The sequence below is a fragment of the Rhinopithecus bieti genome, unplaced genomic scaffold (genome assembly GCF_001698545.2).
Source record: "Rhinopithecus bieti isolate Rb0 unplaced genomic scaffold, ASM169854v2 scaffold_7398, whole genome shotgun sequence".
In the NCBI taxonomy this organism is placed as follows: domain Eukaryota; kingdom Metazoa; phylum Chordata; class Mammalia; order Primates; family Cercopithecidae; genus Rhinopithecus; species Rhinopithecus bieti.
Window position 1 is genome coordinate 2,048,123 of NW_016805783.1, and position 16,379 is coordinate 2,064,501.

The following is a 16,379-nucleotide window of genomic DNA, read 5'->3' on the forward strand; positions in this document are numbered from 1 at the left end:
ACTTGATATGTGTTATGCTATCTTTACATTTAGGACATTAATACAGTAAAAAATAGGGCGTTCTAAAAGCCTCATCAGGGCATCCTTTATAAGTAATTTGTTGTATGAACTTAATCAAGGTTAGCAAACACTGAACACAAATGCCATGTTTCTTGGGGATTCTAAGATAGAGATGACAGTACTCCAGATCCCAATGATGTGTGGTCCAATGGGAGCTGGGGACCGAGCGGATAGCTGCTGGTTACAGAAACAAACTTAGTCACATGGGAGTTTTAGGAGAGTGAGACATTAATTCTCACTAGGAGGTCAAAGAAGGTTTCTTGAAGAAGGGAGTTGGGGCTGGGATTTGAAAAATGAATAGAACTTCAACAGGTAGATGTAAAAGGAAACGGATTTGTTATAGACTCATAGGTTCCTGCATATTACTGATTTCCAGATCCCCATCTTGCTCTTACCCAGAGTTGCTTCTGGGGAAAGGTCTGCGATCTAGTGTCAGACTCCACGTCTTATTAATGAGTCCAGTAGAAGAGGTCGCCAGTGGAGGTTGCATTTAGTTTTAGGATGAGATTCACAATCTATAGGAAAGAAGTCCTTCATCTTACGGATAGATGGCCTGAGGCCTAGAGAGGGTCAAATTCAGCCCAGCCCCATTGCCCCACTGGCCAGCCCAGTGGATGTGCTTTGTCTAGAAAGTTCTCAAGCCAAAACAAGGAAGTGGTATGGATTTCACCCTATGGTTCTGCTAAAATAAAAAATTGGCTGGTAAAATAAAGTGTTGCAAAGTAAGTGGACTGGGGAGTACTTATTTGTTTATAAACACAGCTATTTGTCTCATACGATTTTTTTAAATGTCCTTTAAAGGATATGATTTTGGAGCCTGGCACGGTGACTCACACCTGTAATCCTAGCACTTTGGGAGGCTGAGGCAGGCAAATCACTTGAGGCCATGAGTTTGAAACCAGCCTGGCTAACATGGTGAAATCCCATCTCTACTAAAATGACAAAATTAGCTGAGTGTAGTGTCACATGCCTGTGGTCCCAGCTACTTGAGAGGCTGAGGCACTGGAATCGCTTGAACCCAGGAGGCGGAGGTTGCAGTGAGCCAAGTCCAAGATCACACCACTGCACTCTACCCTGGGCGACAGAGCGAGATTCTGTCTCAAAAAAAAAAAAAGAATACGACTTTTACATATACTCAGATAAACCACATTTACCAATTAAGCAACTTGCAAAGAGTGCCAAAACAAGACAAAATAAACCAACCTCAAAGCCTCTGTTCAAGCAGAGATTAAAATCAGTAAAAGCTGGAAGATTTCATGAGCTGGGGAGAAAGGTCTCTTCTCAATCAGAAAAAAAAAAAGTAATTATAAACTGTAGAATAAACATAAGAAAGTCATGGCCCAAATATGAAGCAAACTAAAATGTAGCATGATTTTGAGAAATTCATGAAGAAAGGATATTTTGGGCTAGGCACAGTGGCTCACGCCTGTAATCCCAGCAGTTTGGGAGACCGAGGAGGGCAAATCACCTGAGGTTAGGAGTTCGAGACCAGCCTGGCCAACATGGGGAAACCGCATCTCTACTAGAAACACAAAATTAGCCAGGCGTGATTGCGGGCACCTGTAATCTCAGCTACTCAGGAGGCTGAGGTAGGAGAATTGCTTGAACTCAGAAGGTGGAGGTTGCAGTGAGCAGAGATCGTACCACCGCACTCCAGCCTGTGCTTCAGAGTGAGACTATCTCAGGAAAAAAAAAAAGGATTTTCATTTGCAGCATTATCCTTAAATGACACAGGAGTCAGGATGCGGGATCCCTAAGGAAAGAAATTGTGGCCTATTACAGTGAACGCTGTTTCCATAATCACAACATTGTACTGTTAATTGGCTTTTCAGCTTGTAGAATCCAGTTATAGATAAAACAGGGAAGACAAATATGTTTAGAGAACAAGAAAGGACATGTAATCAGTCTTAACAATGCACAAGCAAACTGGACAGAAATTGAGAGATGGAAACAGAGTGCGGGGAACCTGGTAGAGGCTGTCATACTCTTACATGGTTAAGAAGCCCAGAGACTGCACGACATTGATGAGTGAGTGAGCTGAGTTTTCAGGTTTTAAGTTACAAATTTGAGTAAGTAATAAAATAATACATCAGGAACTCGAAGGACTGGAAACGGGAGGGGAAGGAGTATCTATGAAACAATAGCTTTTCCCGCTAGCAGTTGAAGGAAATAGTGTAAGTATATTATGACATCACCATGGGAACTGCAAAGAGACGTGATTGAGAGTGGTGACCTCTGGGGAGGCAGGACCCAGTTTTAATGTCATACAAGTGATTGTTTTGTTTAAAAGGAATGAGAAAAAAGTGCTATTGACCAGCAGCAAAATGTGTTCAAAGGAGCAACATGACCATTAGATATCCCAGTGGCTTCTAGCTATTTTGTTTTAGAAATCTTAGGCAAAGAAGCACTTCAGTGATGGGAAAATACTAAGTGTAATTGCAGGTATTTTATTACCTGAATGGTAAATGTAGCCTGTAACTGTTTTAAATCTTCCTAAACTTGCCCATATATAGGAGAGGGGGGAGGATTGCTCAATGCTGGTATAAACTCAATTGCCTTTCTCTTTAAGATCTTAGATTTTTTTGAGGTAAAAAAAAAAAAAGTGAACTTCTGTGAGGTTCTAATCAAAGACTTAAGATCCCTGGAATAATCTAGAGCTTACTCTATTTAATACAATAAACTCTTATGCAAAATTTCACTTTTCCGCAAAAGAACACATCTCTGCTTTTACAATGCCAATCACTGAAAACAACATTAATAGTACATTAGGGTGAGACATACCCACTTCCAAGATCCGGGTAACCAGGCCCCAGGATCGCATCCCACAAGGTTGTGTGGATGTTCCCAGGCTCTGGCCAGGATGTGAGCCATGGAGAAGGGTGGGGGGTGGAGCCAGGCAATGCCATGTGTCTACGGTGCCATCCTGTGGTTGTGATGCTGTATTAGAGCATGTCTTCATTTTCTCCTCTCTAGGAAGGCCCTTTTGTCTACTTGTCTTTAGTAGGAAACGTTGCAAATTCCGATGGCTTGATTGCTTCTTTATGTAAGTAACTAAAATGTTTGTGTTTGAAATGTTGGAGGAGGTTTATTGCAAGTGTGACTGTCAAATAAATGCCTCTATCACATAGTGTATGATTTCGTTTATATGAAATGTCCAGAAGAGGTGAATCTGTAGAGACATTGTAGATTACTGGTTGCCTGGGAATGAGGGTAGGGGTGGGAGTGTTGAGGGGAAATGAGGAGTGACTGCTAATGGGCACAGGTTTCTTTTGGGGTAATGAAATGTTCTAAAATTAGATTGTGGTGATTCAAACCTGTGATTATACTAAAACCAATTCTTTAAATAGGTAGATTGTGTGGCATGTGAATTACATCTTAATAAAGCTGTATGTTAAACAATATTTGAGCCTGGGCAACACAGCAAGACCCTATCTTTAAAAAAAGATTTTAAATGAGCCAGGTGTGGTGGTGCACACCTGTAGTCCCAGCTACTCAGGAGGCTGAGGCGGGAGAATCTTTTGAGTCTAGAAGTTCAAGGCTGCATTGAGCCACAGTTGCACCACTGCACTCCAGCCCAGGTGACAGAGCAAGAGTTCATCTCTATAAAACAATACATAAAATGAAAATGTTGCTAGTGAGTGGCTGGGTGCAGTGGCTCACGCCTGTAAACCCAGCACTTTGGGAGGCCGAGGTGGGCAGATCACAAGGTCACGAGATGGAGACCATCCTGGCTAACACAGTGAAACCCCATCTTTACTAAAAATACAAAAAATTAGCCAGGCATGGTGGCGGGCACCTGTAGTCCCAGCTACTCGGGAGGCTAAGGCAGGAGAATGGTGTGAACCCGGGAGGCGGAGCTTGCAGTGAGCCAAGATCGCACCTCTGCACTCCAGCCTGGGCAATAGAGCAAGACTCCCTTTCAAAAANTGAAGAAGGGAGTTGGGGCTGGGATTTGAAAAATGAATAGAACTTCAACAGGTAGATGTAAAAGGAAACGGATTTGTTATAGACTCATAGGTTCCTGCATATTACTGATTTCCAGATCCCCATCTTGCTCTTACCCAGAGTTGCTTCTGGGGAAAGGTCTGCGATCTAGTGTCAGACTCCACGTCTTATTAATGAGTCCAGTAGAAGAGGTCGCCAGTGGAGGTTGCATTTAGTTTTAGGATGAGATTCACAATCTATAGGAAAGAAGTCCTTCATCTTACGGATAGATGGCCTGAGGCCTAGAGAGGGTCAAATTCAGCCCAGCCCCATTGCCCCACTGGCCAGCCCAGTGGATGTGCTTTGTCTAGAAAGTTCTCAAGCCAAAACAAGGAAGTGGTATGGATTTCACCCTATGGTTCTGCTAAAAATAAAAAATTGGCTGGTAAAAATAAAGTGTTGCAAAGTAAGTGGACTGGGGAGTACTTATTTGTTTATAAACACAGCTATTTGTCTCATACGATTTTTTTAAATGTCCTTTAAAGGATATGATTTTTGGAGCCTGGCACGGTGACTCACACCTGTAATCCTAGCACTTTGGGAGGCTGAGGCAGGCAAATCACTTGAGGCCATGAGTTTGAAACCAGCCTGGCTAACATGGTGAAATCCCATCTCTACTAAAAATGACAAAAATTAGCTGAGTGTAGTGTCACATGCCTGTGGTCCCAGCTACTTGAGAGGCTGAGGCACTGGAATCGCTTGAACCCAGGAGGCGGAGGTTGCAGTGAGCCAAGTCCAAGATCACACCACTGCACTCTACCCTGGGCGACAGAGCGAGATTCTGTCTCAAAAAAAAAAAAAAGAATACGACTTTTACATATACTCAGATAAACCACATTTACCAATTAAGCAACTTGCAAAGAGTGCCAAAACAAGACAAAATAAACCAACCTCAAAGCCTCTGTTCAAGCAGAGATTAAAATCAGTAAAAAGCTGGAAGATTTCATGAGCTGGGGAGAAAGGTCTCTTCTCAATCAGAAAAAAAAAAAAGTAATTATAAACTGTAGAATAAACATAAGAAAGTCATGGCCCAAATATGAAGCAAACTAAAATGTAGCATGATTTTGAGAAATTCATGAAGAAAGGATATTTTGGGCTAGGCACAGTGGCTCACGCCTGTAATCCCAGCAGTTTGGGAGACCGAGGAGGGCAAATCACCTGAGGTTAGGAGTTCGAGACCAGCCTGGCCAACATGGGGAAACCGCATCTCTACTAGAAACACAAAAATTAGCCAGGCGTGATTGCGGGCACCTGTAATCTCAGCTACTCAGGAGGCTGAGGTAGGAGAATTGCTTGAACTCAGAAGGTGGAGGTTGCAGTGAGCAGAGATCGTACCACCGCACTCCAGCCTGTGCTTCAGAGTGAGACTATCTCAGGAAAAAAAAAAAGGATTTTTCATTTGCAGCATTATCCTTAAATGACACAGGAGTCAGGATGCGGGATCCCTAAGGAAAGAAATTGTGGCCTATTACAGTGAACGCTGTTTCCATAATCACAACATTGTACTGTTAATTGGCTTTTCAGCTTGTAGAATCCAGTTATAGATAAAACAGGGAAGACAAATATGTTTAGAGAACAAGAAAGGACATGTAATCAGTCTTAACAATGCACAAGCAAACTGGACAGAAATTGAGAGATGGAAACAGAGTGCGGGGAACCTGGTAGAGGCTGTCATACTCTTACATGGTTAAGAAGCCCAGAGACTGCACGACATTGATGAGTGAGTGAGCTGAGTTTTTCAGGTTTTAAGTTACAAATTTGAGTAAGTAATAAAATAATACATCAGGAACTCGAAGGACTGGAAACGGGAGGGGAAGGAGTATCTATGAAACAATAGCTTTTCCCGCTAGCAGTTGAAGGAAATAGTGTAAGTATATTATGACATCACCATGGGAACTGCAAAGAGACGTGATTGAGAGTGGTGACCTCTGGGGAGGCAGGACCCAGTTTTAATGTCATACAAGTGATTGTTTTGTTTAAAAGGAATGAGAAAAAAGTGCTATTGACCAGCAGCAAAATGTGTTCAAAGGAGCAACATGACCATTAGATATCCCAGTGGCTTCTAGCTATTTTGTTTTAGAAATCTTAGGCAAAGAAGCACTTCAGTGATGGGAAAATACTAAGTGTAATTGCAGGTATTTTATTACCTGAATGGTAAATGTAGCCTGTAACTGTTTTAAATCTTCCTAAACTTGCCCATATATAGGAGAGGGGGGAGGATTGCTCAATGCTGGTATAAACTCAATTGCCTTTCTCTTTAAGATCTTAGATTTTTTTGAGGTAAAAAAAAAAAAAAAGTGAACTTCTGTGAGGTTCTAATCAAAGACTTAAGATCCCTGGAATAATCTAGAGCTTACTCTATTTAATACAATAAACTCTTATGCAAAAATTTCACTTTTTCCGCAAAAGAACACATCTCTGCTTTTACAATGCCAATCACTGAAAAACAACATTAATAGTACATTAGGGTGAGACATACCCACTTCCAAGATCCGGGTAACCAGGCCCCAGGATCGCATCCCACAAGGTTGTGTGGATGTTCCCAGGCTCTGGCCAGGATGTGAGCCATGGAGAAGGGTGGGGGGTGGAGCCAGGCAATGCCATGTGTCTACGGTGCCATCCTGTGGTTGTGATGCTGTATTAGAGCATGTCTTCATTTTCTCCTCTCTAGGAAGGCCCTTTTGTCTACTTGTCTTTAGTAGGAAACGTTGCAAATTCCGATGGCTTGATTGCTTCTTTATGTAAGTAACTAAAAATGTTTGTGTTTGAAATGTTGGAGGAGGTTTATTGCAAGTGTGACTGTCAAATAAATGCCTCTATCACATAGTGTATGATTTCGTTTATATGAAATGTCCAGAAGAGGTGAATCTGTAGAGACATTGTAGATTACTGGTTGCCTGGGAATGAGGGTAGGGGTGGGAGTGTTGAGGGGAAATGAGGAGTGACTGCTAATGGGCACAGGTTTCTTTTTGGGGTAATGAAATGTTCTAAAATTAGATTGTGGTGATTCAAACCTGTGATTATACTAAAACCAATTCTTTAAATAGGTAGATTGTGTGGCATGTGAATTACATCTTAATAAAGCTGTATGTTAAACAATATTTGAGCCTGGGCAACACAGCAAGACCCTATCTTTAAAAAAAGATTTTTAAATGAGCCAGGTGTGGTGGTGCACACCTGTAGTCCCAGCTACTCAGGAGGCTGAGGCGGGAGAATCTTTTGAGTCTAGAAGTTCAAGGCTGCATTGAGCCACAGTTGTACCACTGCACTCCAGCCCAGGTGACAGAGCAAGAGTTCATCTCTATAAAACAATACATAAAATGAAAAATGTTGCTAGTGAGTGGCTGGGTGCAGTGGCTCACGCCTGTAAACCCAGCACTTTGGGAGGCCGAGGTGGGCAGATCACAAGGTCACGAGATGGAGACCATCCTGGCTAACACAGTGAAACCCCATCTTTACTAAAAATACAAAAAATTAGCCAGGCATGGTGGCGGGCACCTGTAGTCCCAGCTACTCGGGAGGCTAAGGCAGGAGAATGGTGTGAACCCGGGAGGCGGAGCTTGCAGTGAGCCAAGATCGCACCTCTGCACTCCAGCCTGGGCAATAGAGCAAGACTCCCTTTCAAAAAAAAAAAAAAAAGTTGGTAGTGAGTGCAGATGGAAGAACTTGTAGCATTTAAACTGGGTGCTTTTCCCATACTTTTAATATCAACTTTCTTTTTATTGTACATACTTTTTTGTGGTCTTATAGATCCTTTCCAAAAGTCTTCTTGCTCATTGTCAGTCAATTAGTGTCGATGTCTTACCATGTACTGTGTCAATACCAACAGTTATTTTTTTTTTTGCCACTTTATAAAACTGCCTTTCTCAGGATAACTGCTTTCAGGTTTTGCTTCTGAAACTTTGCATCATTTTTTTTTTTTTTTTTTTTTTTTTTTTTTTTTTTTGAGACGGAGTCTCACTCTGTCGCCCAGGCTGAAGTGCAGTGGCACGATCTTGGCTCACTGCAAGCTCTGCCTCCTGGGTTCATGCCATCATTCTCCTGTCTCAGCCTCCTGAGTAGCTGGGACTACAGGTGCCCGCCACCACGCCCGGCTAATATTTTGTATTTTCAGTAGAGACAGGGTTTCACCATGTTAGCCAGGATGGTCTCGATCTCCTGACCTTGTGATCTGCCCGCCTCGGCTTCCCAAAGTGCTGGGATTACAGGTGTGAGACACCGCACCCATCCTGTTTATCTCATTTCTTTTCGTGACTCAGAAATCATTTCCAGCTAGGATCTGTGTGGGGGACTCCTGTTTACCACTAGTGTTAGGAATTGAGTAGGCTCATTAGTACTTCCCAAAGGAAAAGGTGTCATCTTTGATGCCTCAAGTCCTAGCCAAGGAGTCTGAGTCCCCTTGACCGGAGTGGAGCCATTTCAGATCCAGGGGCCCAGCTGAATGCAGCTATGCACTTTTGATCGGCTGCATTAAACTCTGCTCGGGGATTGCTGGTGAAGCCCAGAGGCTGCTGACCCCAGCCTGAGTCATGGCTCCTCCTGCTGAGCGTCCTCTTCTCCTCTTTGCCAGATGCTGTGCTGACACCTCCTCCTCTGGCTGCCCTGCCTGGCATGAGAGAAAGCAAACAGCCCAGATTTGGCTCAATCCCATGAAATGCAAATGTCTAACACAGGCTTTCTCCATCATCTTCACATTTACATTACGCACCTTAAAGAAGTGAAAACTAGCTGGGTGCAGTGGCTCGAGCCTGGAGCCCTAGCTACTTGGGAGGCTGAGGCAGAAGGATTATTTGAGCCCAGGAGTTTGAGTTAAGGAGTTTAGCCAGAGCAACACAGTGATACCCTATTTCTAAAACCAAAATGCAGTAAAACTCATTTAATGAAGGTGTCCTTTATTTTCATGAAAGTAAAAATCCAGTAGAAAATGTAAAGCAAGTAGTACTTCCCAGACTCCAAAGTGCCCCAAATCACCTGGGAATCTTACTCAAATGCAGATTCTGATACTGTGTGTCTAGAGCAGGACCTTCTGAGGATGACCTGTGTTCTGACCTTGGCTTCACTGGGATGCAGGGCTGGCCATAAACGTCATGAATACTCAGTGTCTCCTGGTCTCCACTCTCTGGTTGAGGACACAACAATGGCTCTGGTTGAGGAAATCTACCCTGATCCTTAGTTTGCATCTTTTCCCTGTAAACCTCACCTAAGCCCCGTTATCAGTCACAGAATCAATGGAAATTATCATATCATCAGGCTCTTTCATGCTGCTATTTGCCTATTTATTGTTTCAGTGTTTAATAAGCAAAGAGATGGTCAAAGTTTAGCAGTAGAGGAGATACCAGAGGGACTGCCAGAGGGAGATGCCACAGGGAGATGCACTGGGACTGGTGGATTCCAGGGCCCCTTACTCTCCGTCCCCTACTTTCCTCTCAGGCATTAACCTTCCCCACTGTCAGCTCTGCTAAACTGTCTGTAGATTCAGACACACTGTATTCCCTCAGCTACAGGCTTTGCACATGCTCCTCCCTGAAACACCCTTATTTTTCACTCAGATTTGGAGTCACCTCTTGTGGTATAAGGCCTGAAATTAGGATTCACTATTATGTCTGCTTTTTTCTTCTTATTATTATTATTTTAAACAGAATCTCTCTCTGTCTCCTAGGCTGGAGTACAGTGGCTCAATGTTGGCTCACTACACCTCTGCCTCCTGGTTCAAGTGATTCTCCTGCCTCAGCCTCCCTAGTAGCTAGAACTACATGTGTGTACCACCATGCCCGGCTAATTTTTGTATTTTAATAGAGACAGGGTTTCACCATGTTAGCCAAGCTGGTCTCAAACTCCTGACCTCAAGTGATCCACCTGCCTCGGCCTCTCAGAATGCTGGGATTACAGGTGTGAGCCATTCTGCCTGGCCAGGATTCAGTATTATGTCTGTTTTGATATCTGGTGAGATCCAGGGGGCCCTCAAATGACCAAACTGCAAGTCTGCCTCCCCACTCTGCTTCCACATATAAGCTCCCCCTGTCAAGGGGAGCAGGCTCAGTGCCTGCTTGTCCCCTCAGTAGCAAGCTTCAGTTCCCACCAGTCTGCCCTTGGAATTATCCAAACAAGCCAATCACATCCTTTCTCAGGAACCAGGGCTCAACCCACCCCCTCCTCTTGTTACTGCAAAGCCTGCCTTTGTGGCCCCTGCCCGATCACTGTTCCCAGGTACAACCCCTATGTGGCCCTGCATGGCGAGATGACCACCTTCCCCAGGCCACAAGTGTATGTGACTAATAAACCTCCTCCATCTCATCTGCCCAGTGTCGGGTGTTGTGTGTTCAGCCATCACCATGGCCCTCAGGCAGAAGTCCATCCCTCACCAACAGGGAAGAGGGCAGTGATCAAAACACCTCCTCCAGGAAGTCTTCCCTGACGTTTGTAGTCTGGCTTCAGTGCCACTTCTTCCCTGCCCTCGTATTCTCTAGCCAGCACTGCCTGGTTTTCAGCCTCACTAAAATGTGGGCCACTAAGGGCCGACATTTGGTCCTACTTGCAGCTGCATTCTTGGGGCCTACCACAGCACTTCCAAATGCTAAAAAAAAGACTTGTTGAAGGTTGGGCACGGTGGCCCACGCCTGTAATCCCAGCATTTTGGGAGGCCGAGACGGATGGATCACTTGAGGTTAGGAGTTTGAGACCAGCCTGGCCAACATTGTGAAACCCTGTCTCTACTAAAAATACAAAAATTAGGCCAGGTGCAGTGGCTCAAGCATGTAATCCCAGCATTTTGGGAGGCCAAGGCAGGTAGATCACCTGAGGTCGGGAGTTTGAGACTAGCCTGACCAACATGGTGAAACCCCATCTCTATTGAAAATACAAAATTAGCCAGGCATGGTGGCACATGCCTGTAATCCTAGCTATTGGGAGGCTGAGGCAGGAGAATCACTTGAATGCAGGAGGTGGAGGTTGCAGCGAGCTGAGATCTGACCATTGCACTCTAGCCTGGGCGACAGAGTGAGACTCCGTCTCGGTCAGTCAGTATTAGCTGGGTGTGGTGGTGGGTTCCTGTAGTCCCAGCTACTTGGGAGGCTGAGGCTGGAGGATCACTTGAACCTGGGAGGCGGAGGTTGCAGTGAGCCGAGATTGTGCCATTGCACTCCTGGCTGGGCAACAGTGAGACTCCTTTTCAAAAAAAAAAAAACACTTGGTCAATATCTCTTTTTGTTCCTGAAGAACTGACATTTTACTCAAGTGATATTTTATTAGATTTTAGTTGCACTAACTGGTATATTTCACCTATTGTATGTATATTTAAATTTAGGGGAGAAACGTTTCAATATGACAGTGTTTTCCAGTTAGTTAGTGAAGGGCACAGGAGACGACAGACAGCTGGCTAAGGGCAGGTTGCTGACTCCCGGTGGCCTCTCACGGAACATCCCCCCGGCGCGTGCCTTGTGTGGTGTCCCGTTAAATAGCGAGTCCTCTTATTGTCCTTTCTCTTAGGGCAGCCTTTTGTTAGAAACCTTTGTCCCAGGCCCCAGGGGGTCCTTCCTCTGACCTTTATGAGAAAAGAGCTGTGTGCTGCTCAGTAGCAGATCACGGGCTCCTCTGTGGCCATCACACCTTTTCTGGATAATGCGAGATAGTACTAAAGGGGGAGACGAGGTCATCACTTCCATCTTTTTCGCTGTAGTCATTTGAGGTCTTAGGACCAGCATGTATTACTTTTATACATTAAGAAAATAATTAGCCAGGCGCAGTGGCTCAAGCCTGTAATCCCAGCACTTTGGGAGGCCGAGACGGGCGGATCACGAGGTCAGGAGATCGAGACCATCCTGGCTAACACGGTGAAACCCTGTCTCTAATTAAAATACAAAAAACTAGCCGGGCGAGGTGGCGGGCACCTGTGGTCCCAGCTACTCGGGAGGCTGAGGCAGGAGAATGGCGTAAACCCGGGAGGCGGAGCTTGCAGTGAGCTGAGATCCGGCCACTGCACTCCAGCCTGGGTGGCAGAGCAAGACTCCGTCTCAAAAAAAAAAAAAAAAAGAAAAGAAAATAATTAAATAATTTTTAATGGCCTCTACAATACCTGGCCATCATTCCAGCCCTAAAAAGACTCTGAGTCATGGTGTTCCCAAGAAGAAATCATTCTGATAATGGGTCTGGATGGATCTCTAAGAGCACACTGGCTCCCCAAGCAGCACAGCTGAGACTGTGTGAGGGCCACTGTGAGTCCCCTGTCCCTGTGGGCGCAGACCCCCCTCTGCCCACTCTGATTCATTCTGCAGTCCGGGCTCTCTCCTCCCCCCGCTGCCCACTGTCCCTTCAGCACCTAGTTTCTATTCTGTTATTAATAAACGTGTTGTTGTTTTGAGACAGGGTCTAGCTCTTGTTGCCCAGGCTGGAGTGCAGTGGTGCGATCTCAGCTCACTGCAACCTCCGCCTCCCAGGTTCTAGTGATTCTCTTGCCTCAGCCTCCCAAGTAGCTGAGATTACTGGCATGTGCCACCACGCCCAGCTAAATTTTGTATTTTTAGTGGAGACAGGGTTTCACTACATTGGCTGGACTGGTCCCAAACTCCTGACCTCAAGTGATCCACCCACTTTGGCCTCCCAAAGTGCTGGGATTACAGGTGTGAGCCACCGTGCCTGGCCAACAAACATGGTTTTTTTTGTTTTGTTTTGAGACGGAGTCTCGCTCTGTCGCCCGGGCTGGAGTGCAGTGGCGCTATCTTGGCTCACTGCAAGCTCCGCCTCCTGGTTTCACGCCATTCTCCTGTCTCAGCCTCCGGAGTAGCTGGGACTACAGGCACCCGCCACCATGCCCGGCTAATTTTTTGTATTTTTAGTAGAGACGGGGTTTCACCGTGTTAGTCAGGATAGTCTTGATCTCCTGACCTCGTGATCTGCCCACCTCGGCCTCCCAAAGTGCTGGGATTACAGGCATGAGCCACCATACCTGGCCATAAATGTGTCTTTTATAAACATGTCCTTCATAGCAAATTTCCCACATCTCCATTAGACTTACAGAATTTATATGGAAATTTTGAAGTAAGGAATTACAATGTATTTACCAAGATCATGACTGGAGATTGTCTTTGCAAAATCTGACCATGTTGAATTCTTTTAAAATTCTGCTACTTACGTTGAAGAGGGTGGGGCTGAGGAGGGCGCGTATGTGAAAGCATGCTGGAAACTGAATGATTGGACACCTGTAACCTGCTGCTGTTCTTAGTGCTTGTGTCAGGTGGTAAATGCATTTTGGTCCCAGGGCTTCTCCTGCCTTCCACTAAGGCATCGTGAAGAATGCAGAGAGTGGCGATAACTCATTTTATCTCCACCTTAAAGGAAAGAAAGGTCATTTCCATGGACTGTCATAAAAACTGTTGCCATTTGAGTAATAACATGGATTTTGTCTTTAGGGAAAGAATATGGCAAAGCTGATGCAAGATGGGTTTATTTCGATCCAACCATTGTGTCTGTGGAAATTCTGACCGTCGCGCTGGATGGGTCTCTGGCATTGTTCCTCATTTATGCCATAGTCAAAGAAAAACATTACCGGTAGGTGCCCTTCTTCCGTCCTGCTGGAAGGAGGGGAAACATTACATGTCCCAACACTTAGGTGACCTTTGGAGTAGGTTGTGACCACATGTATTTGTTAGATAAAAGATAGAAGAATAGAGGTCTGGCACAGTGGCTCACGCCTGTAATCCCAGCACTTTGAGAGGCTGAGGTGGGAGGATCACCTGATCTCAGGAGTTTGAGACCAGCCTAGGCAACACAGTGAGACCCTGTCTCTACAGGGAATAAAAAATTTAAAAATTAGGCATAGTGGCATGTGCCTGTAGTCCCAGATACTTAGGAGGCAGAGGTGGGAGGATCATTTGAGCCTGGGAGGTCAAGGCTGCAGGAAGCCATGATCACGCCACTGCACTCCAACCTGGGTGACATAGTAAGACCCTGTCTCCAAAAAAAAAAACCAGAATAGAAATGAAAATTATTTGATGTGAGATAAGTGTGATGGTGCTACTAGGATCATTTCAGACTTTTCTGAATCAAAAATATGAGAAATATTATTCTAATAACAACCTAGACTCTGTAGAGGCAAGAATGGTGCTAACACTTTTGGATGATTTGCCACCAATACTTTGGAGAATAAAATGGTAATACGTCCATCCTTTTCCCCCCAAATCATTTAAGAAAACTCCTGTCCCACTTGACAAAAAGTAAATTATCTTACATAATTCGGAGTCAGACTTGCTAGATAAATAAGAAATCTTCTCAGAAGCAGATTGTGAAGGGTATGGGGTGGGCAGAGTGCAGAGAGGCTGGGTGCGGTGGTTCACGCCGATAATCCCAGCGCTTTGGGAGGCCGAGGCAGGCAGATCACAAGATCAGAAGTTTGAGACCAACCTGGCAACATGGTGAAACCCCATCTCTACTCAAAATACAAAAATTAGCCAGCCAGGCATGGTGGCGGGCGCCTGTAGCCCCAGCTGCTCAGGAGGCTGAGGCAGGAGAATTGCTTGAACCTGGGAGGTGGAGGTTGCAGTGAGCCATGTTGGTTCCACTGCACTCCAACCTGGGTGACAGAGCGAGACTCTGTGTCAAAAAAAAAAAGAAGAAAGATTAAAAGGTATCCATCCTATCAGACTCTGAGAGACTATAAACTCTCCTCCCTTCCTTTTCTTTCCTTAGGGACAAAGTGGCCTGGGGTGAATAGATTGCTATCCTGAGATGAATCCCTAAAACAATGTCAAGTAGGCACAGCTGCATTCAGTTTTCCACCATCTTGTAATGAAGAAGTCTTATTTAAAGCTTCCTTCCCCACCCACTTTTAGAGAGATAGTTGGCAATAAAATTAAATTTTCCTTGGTACCTTGACATATTTTTCACTCCATGACTACGGTTGCAAACTTACTACATGTGCCTATGTGTTTATTATTTCAAACATTGGTAATATTTGCATTATTGAGCACTTACTTGCCCAGTGCTGGGCTCTTTATCCTCATATCTCATAGAGTCTGCGCTACACTGTTTGAGGAAGGGGTTATTACTCACTCTCCCCTTTTATAATGGCTCTTGGTGAGATTCACAGTCAGGCCTCTCTGTGCTAAGTCAGGTGTGATCTGACTAAATTTCGCTAAGAATGGGTCAGGATCCCTGAGGGTCCTTATTTAACTCTGAGAATAATCTAGAAAGTGCAGTGTTGCTCCCCTAAGGAAAGAATGAGCCTTCATTAATTAGATTGACTTGCCCCCATCAAAATAGCACCACCCAACACCTGAGGCCCAACTTAGGGAGGTTTTCATAGCAAAGACTGTTGATGCTGCCATTACAGACAAGATACCATGACTCTGATGTCAAACTGTGCCAAGCTGGTGGTTCATCTGGGCTTCTTTCTCTCCAACAGGCATTTCCTGCAGATCACCCTGTGCGTGTGCGAGTTGTATGGCTGCTGGATGACCTTCCTCCCAGAGTGGCTCACCAGAAGCCCCAACCTCAACACCAGCAACTGGCTCTACTGTTGGGTTTACCTGTTTTTTTTTAACGGTGTGTGGGTTCTGATCCCAGGACTGCTACTGTGGCAGTCGTGGGTAGAACTCAAGAAAATGCATCAGAAAGAAACCAGTTCAGTGAAAAAGTTTCAGTGAACTTTCAAAACCATAAACACCATTATCTAACTTTATGAGCCAGAATGAATCAAATCTTTTTGGCCAAAATGTGACACATTCCAGTCTACACTTCGTTTTTGTATTGTTGCTCCTGAACAACCTTTTTCAAATTGGTTTTAAGGCGACCAGTTTTCATTGTGTTGTTGTTCAAATAAATGGTGATATAGGGAAAAGAGAACAGATTTGAATTTGTAATAATAAAATGTTTAATTATACATTTTATGGCTCGTATTAATTGTTCCACATTAGTAAAACCAATTATTGTAGAATACTGTAGTGTTATATTAATTTTTTATTCCAAAGGACATGTTCTTGCCTCATCTTTTAATCTTCTTACTAGTCTTTTTTGGTTACCAATGTGAAACCAGAAATGAATTGAAAGCTTCTGTTTTTATATTTATACTATTTAAAATTTGTGAACCCAACAAAACATGAAAATAGGAGCTGGTGAGTGAGCTGACTCCTCCTGGGTAAATGGGTAAGCATTGGGGGCCCACGCAGATAGAGGATTGATTTATATCTGTCCTTTTTCAAGGAGGAAGATTAGAGATGCCTTGCAGAAATATGTAATACATTATAATGAAAAGTAAATCAGGAAATAGGAACATAGGGAAAGTGAGAGTGAGAAATAATAAGATGAACATGACATAAATATGGAAAATGCATGCCCTAACCTTC

General features: G+C 44.4%; 1 protein-coding gene across 2 annotated transcripts in view; it reads left to right on the forward strand.

Annotated features, from left to right (window-relative positions):
• EBPL (EBP like) overlaps positions 1-15,921 on the forward strand; it is a 29,105-nt gene extending 13,184 nt beyond the window's left edge. The window contains exons 2-4 of one of the 2 annotated variants that reach the window (XM_017873756.1): positions 3,034-3,103; positions 13,449-13,587; positions 15,440-15,921. In XM_017873756.1, the coding sequence (XP_017729245.1) occupies positions 3,034-3,103; positions 13,449-13,587; positions 15,440-15,680 (450 nt within the window). In that variant the 3' untranslated portion in view covers positions 15,681-15,921. Of the gene's footprint in view, positions 1-3,033; positions 3,104-6,685; positions 6,786-13,448; positions 13,588-15,439 lie in introns of those variants that run through there. The other variant, XR_001885935.1, reaches the window with a different exon arrangement.
• The last annotated feature ends 458 nt before the right edge of the window (positions 15,922-16,379 follow it).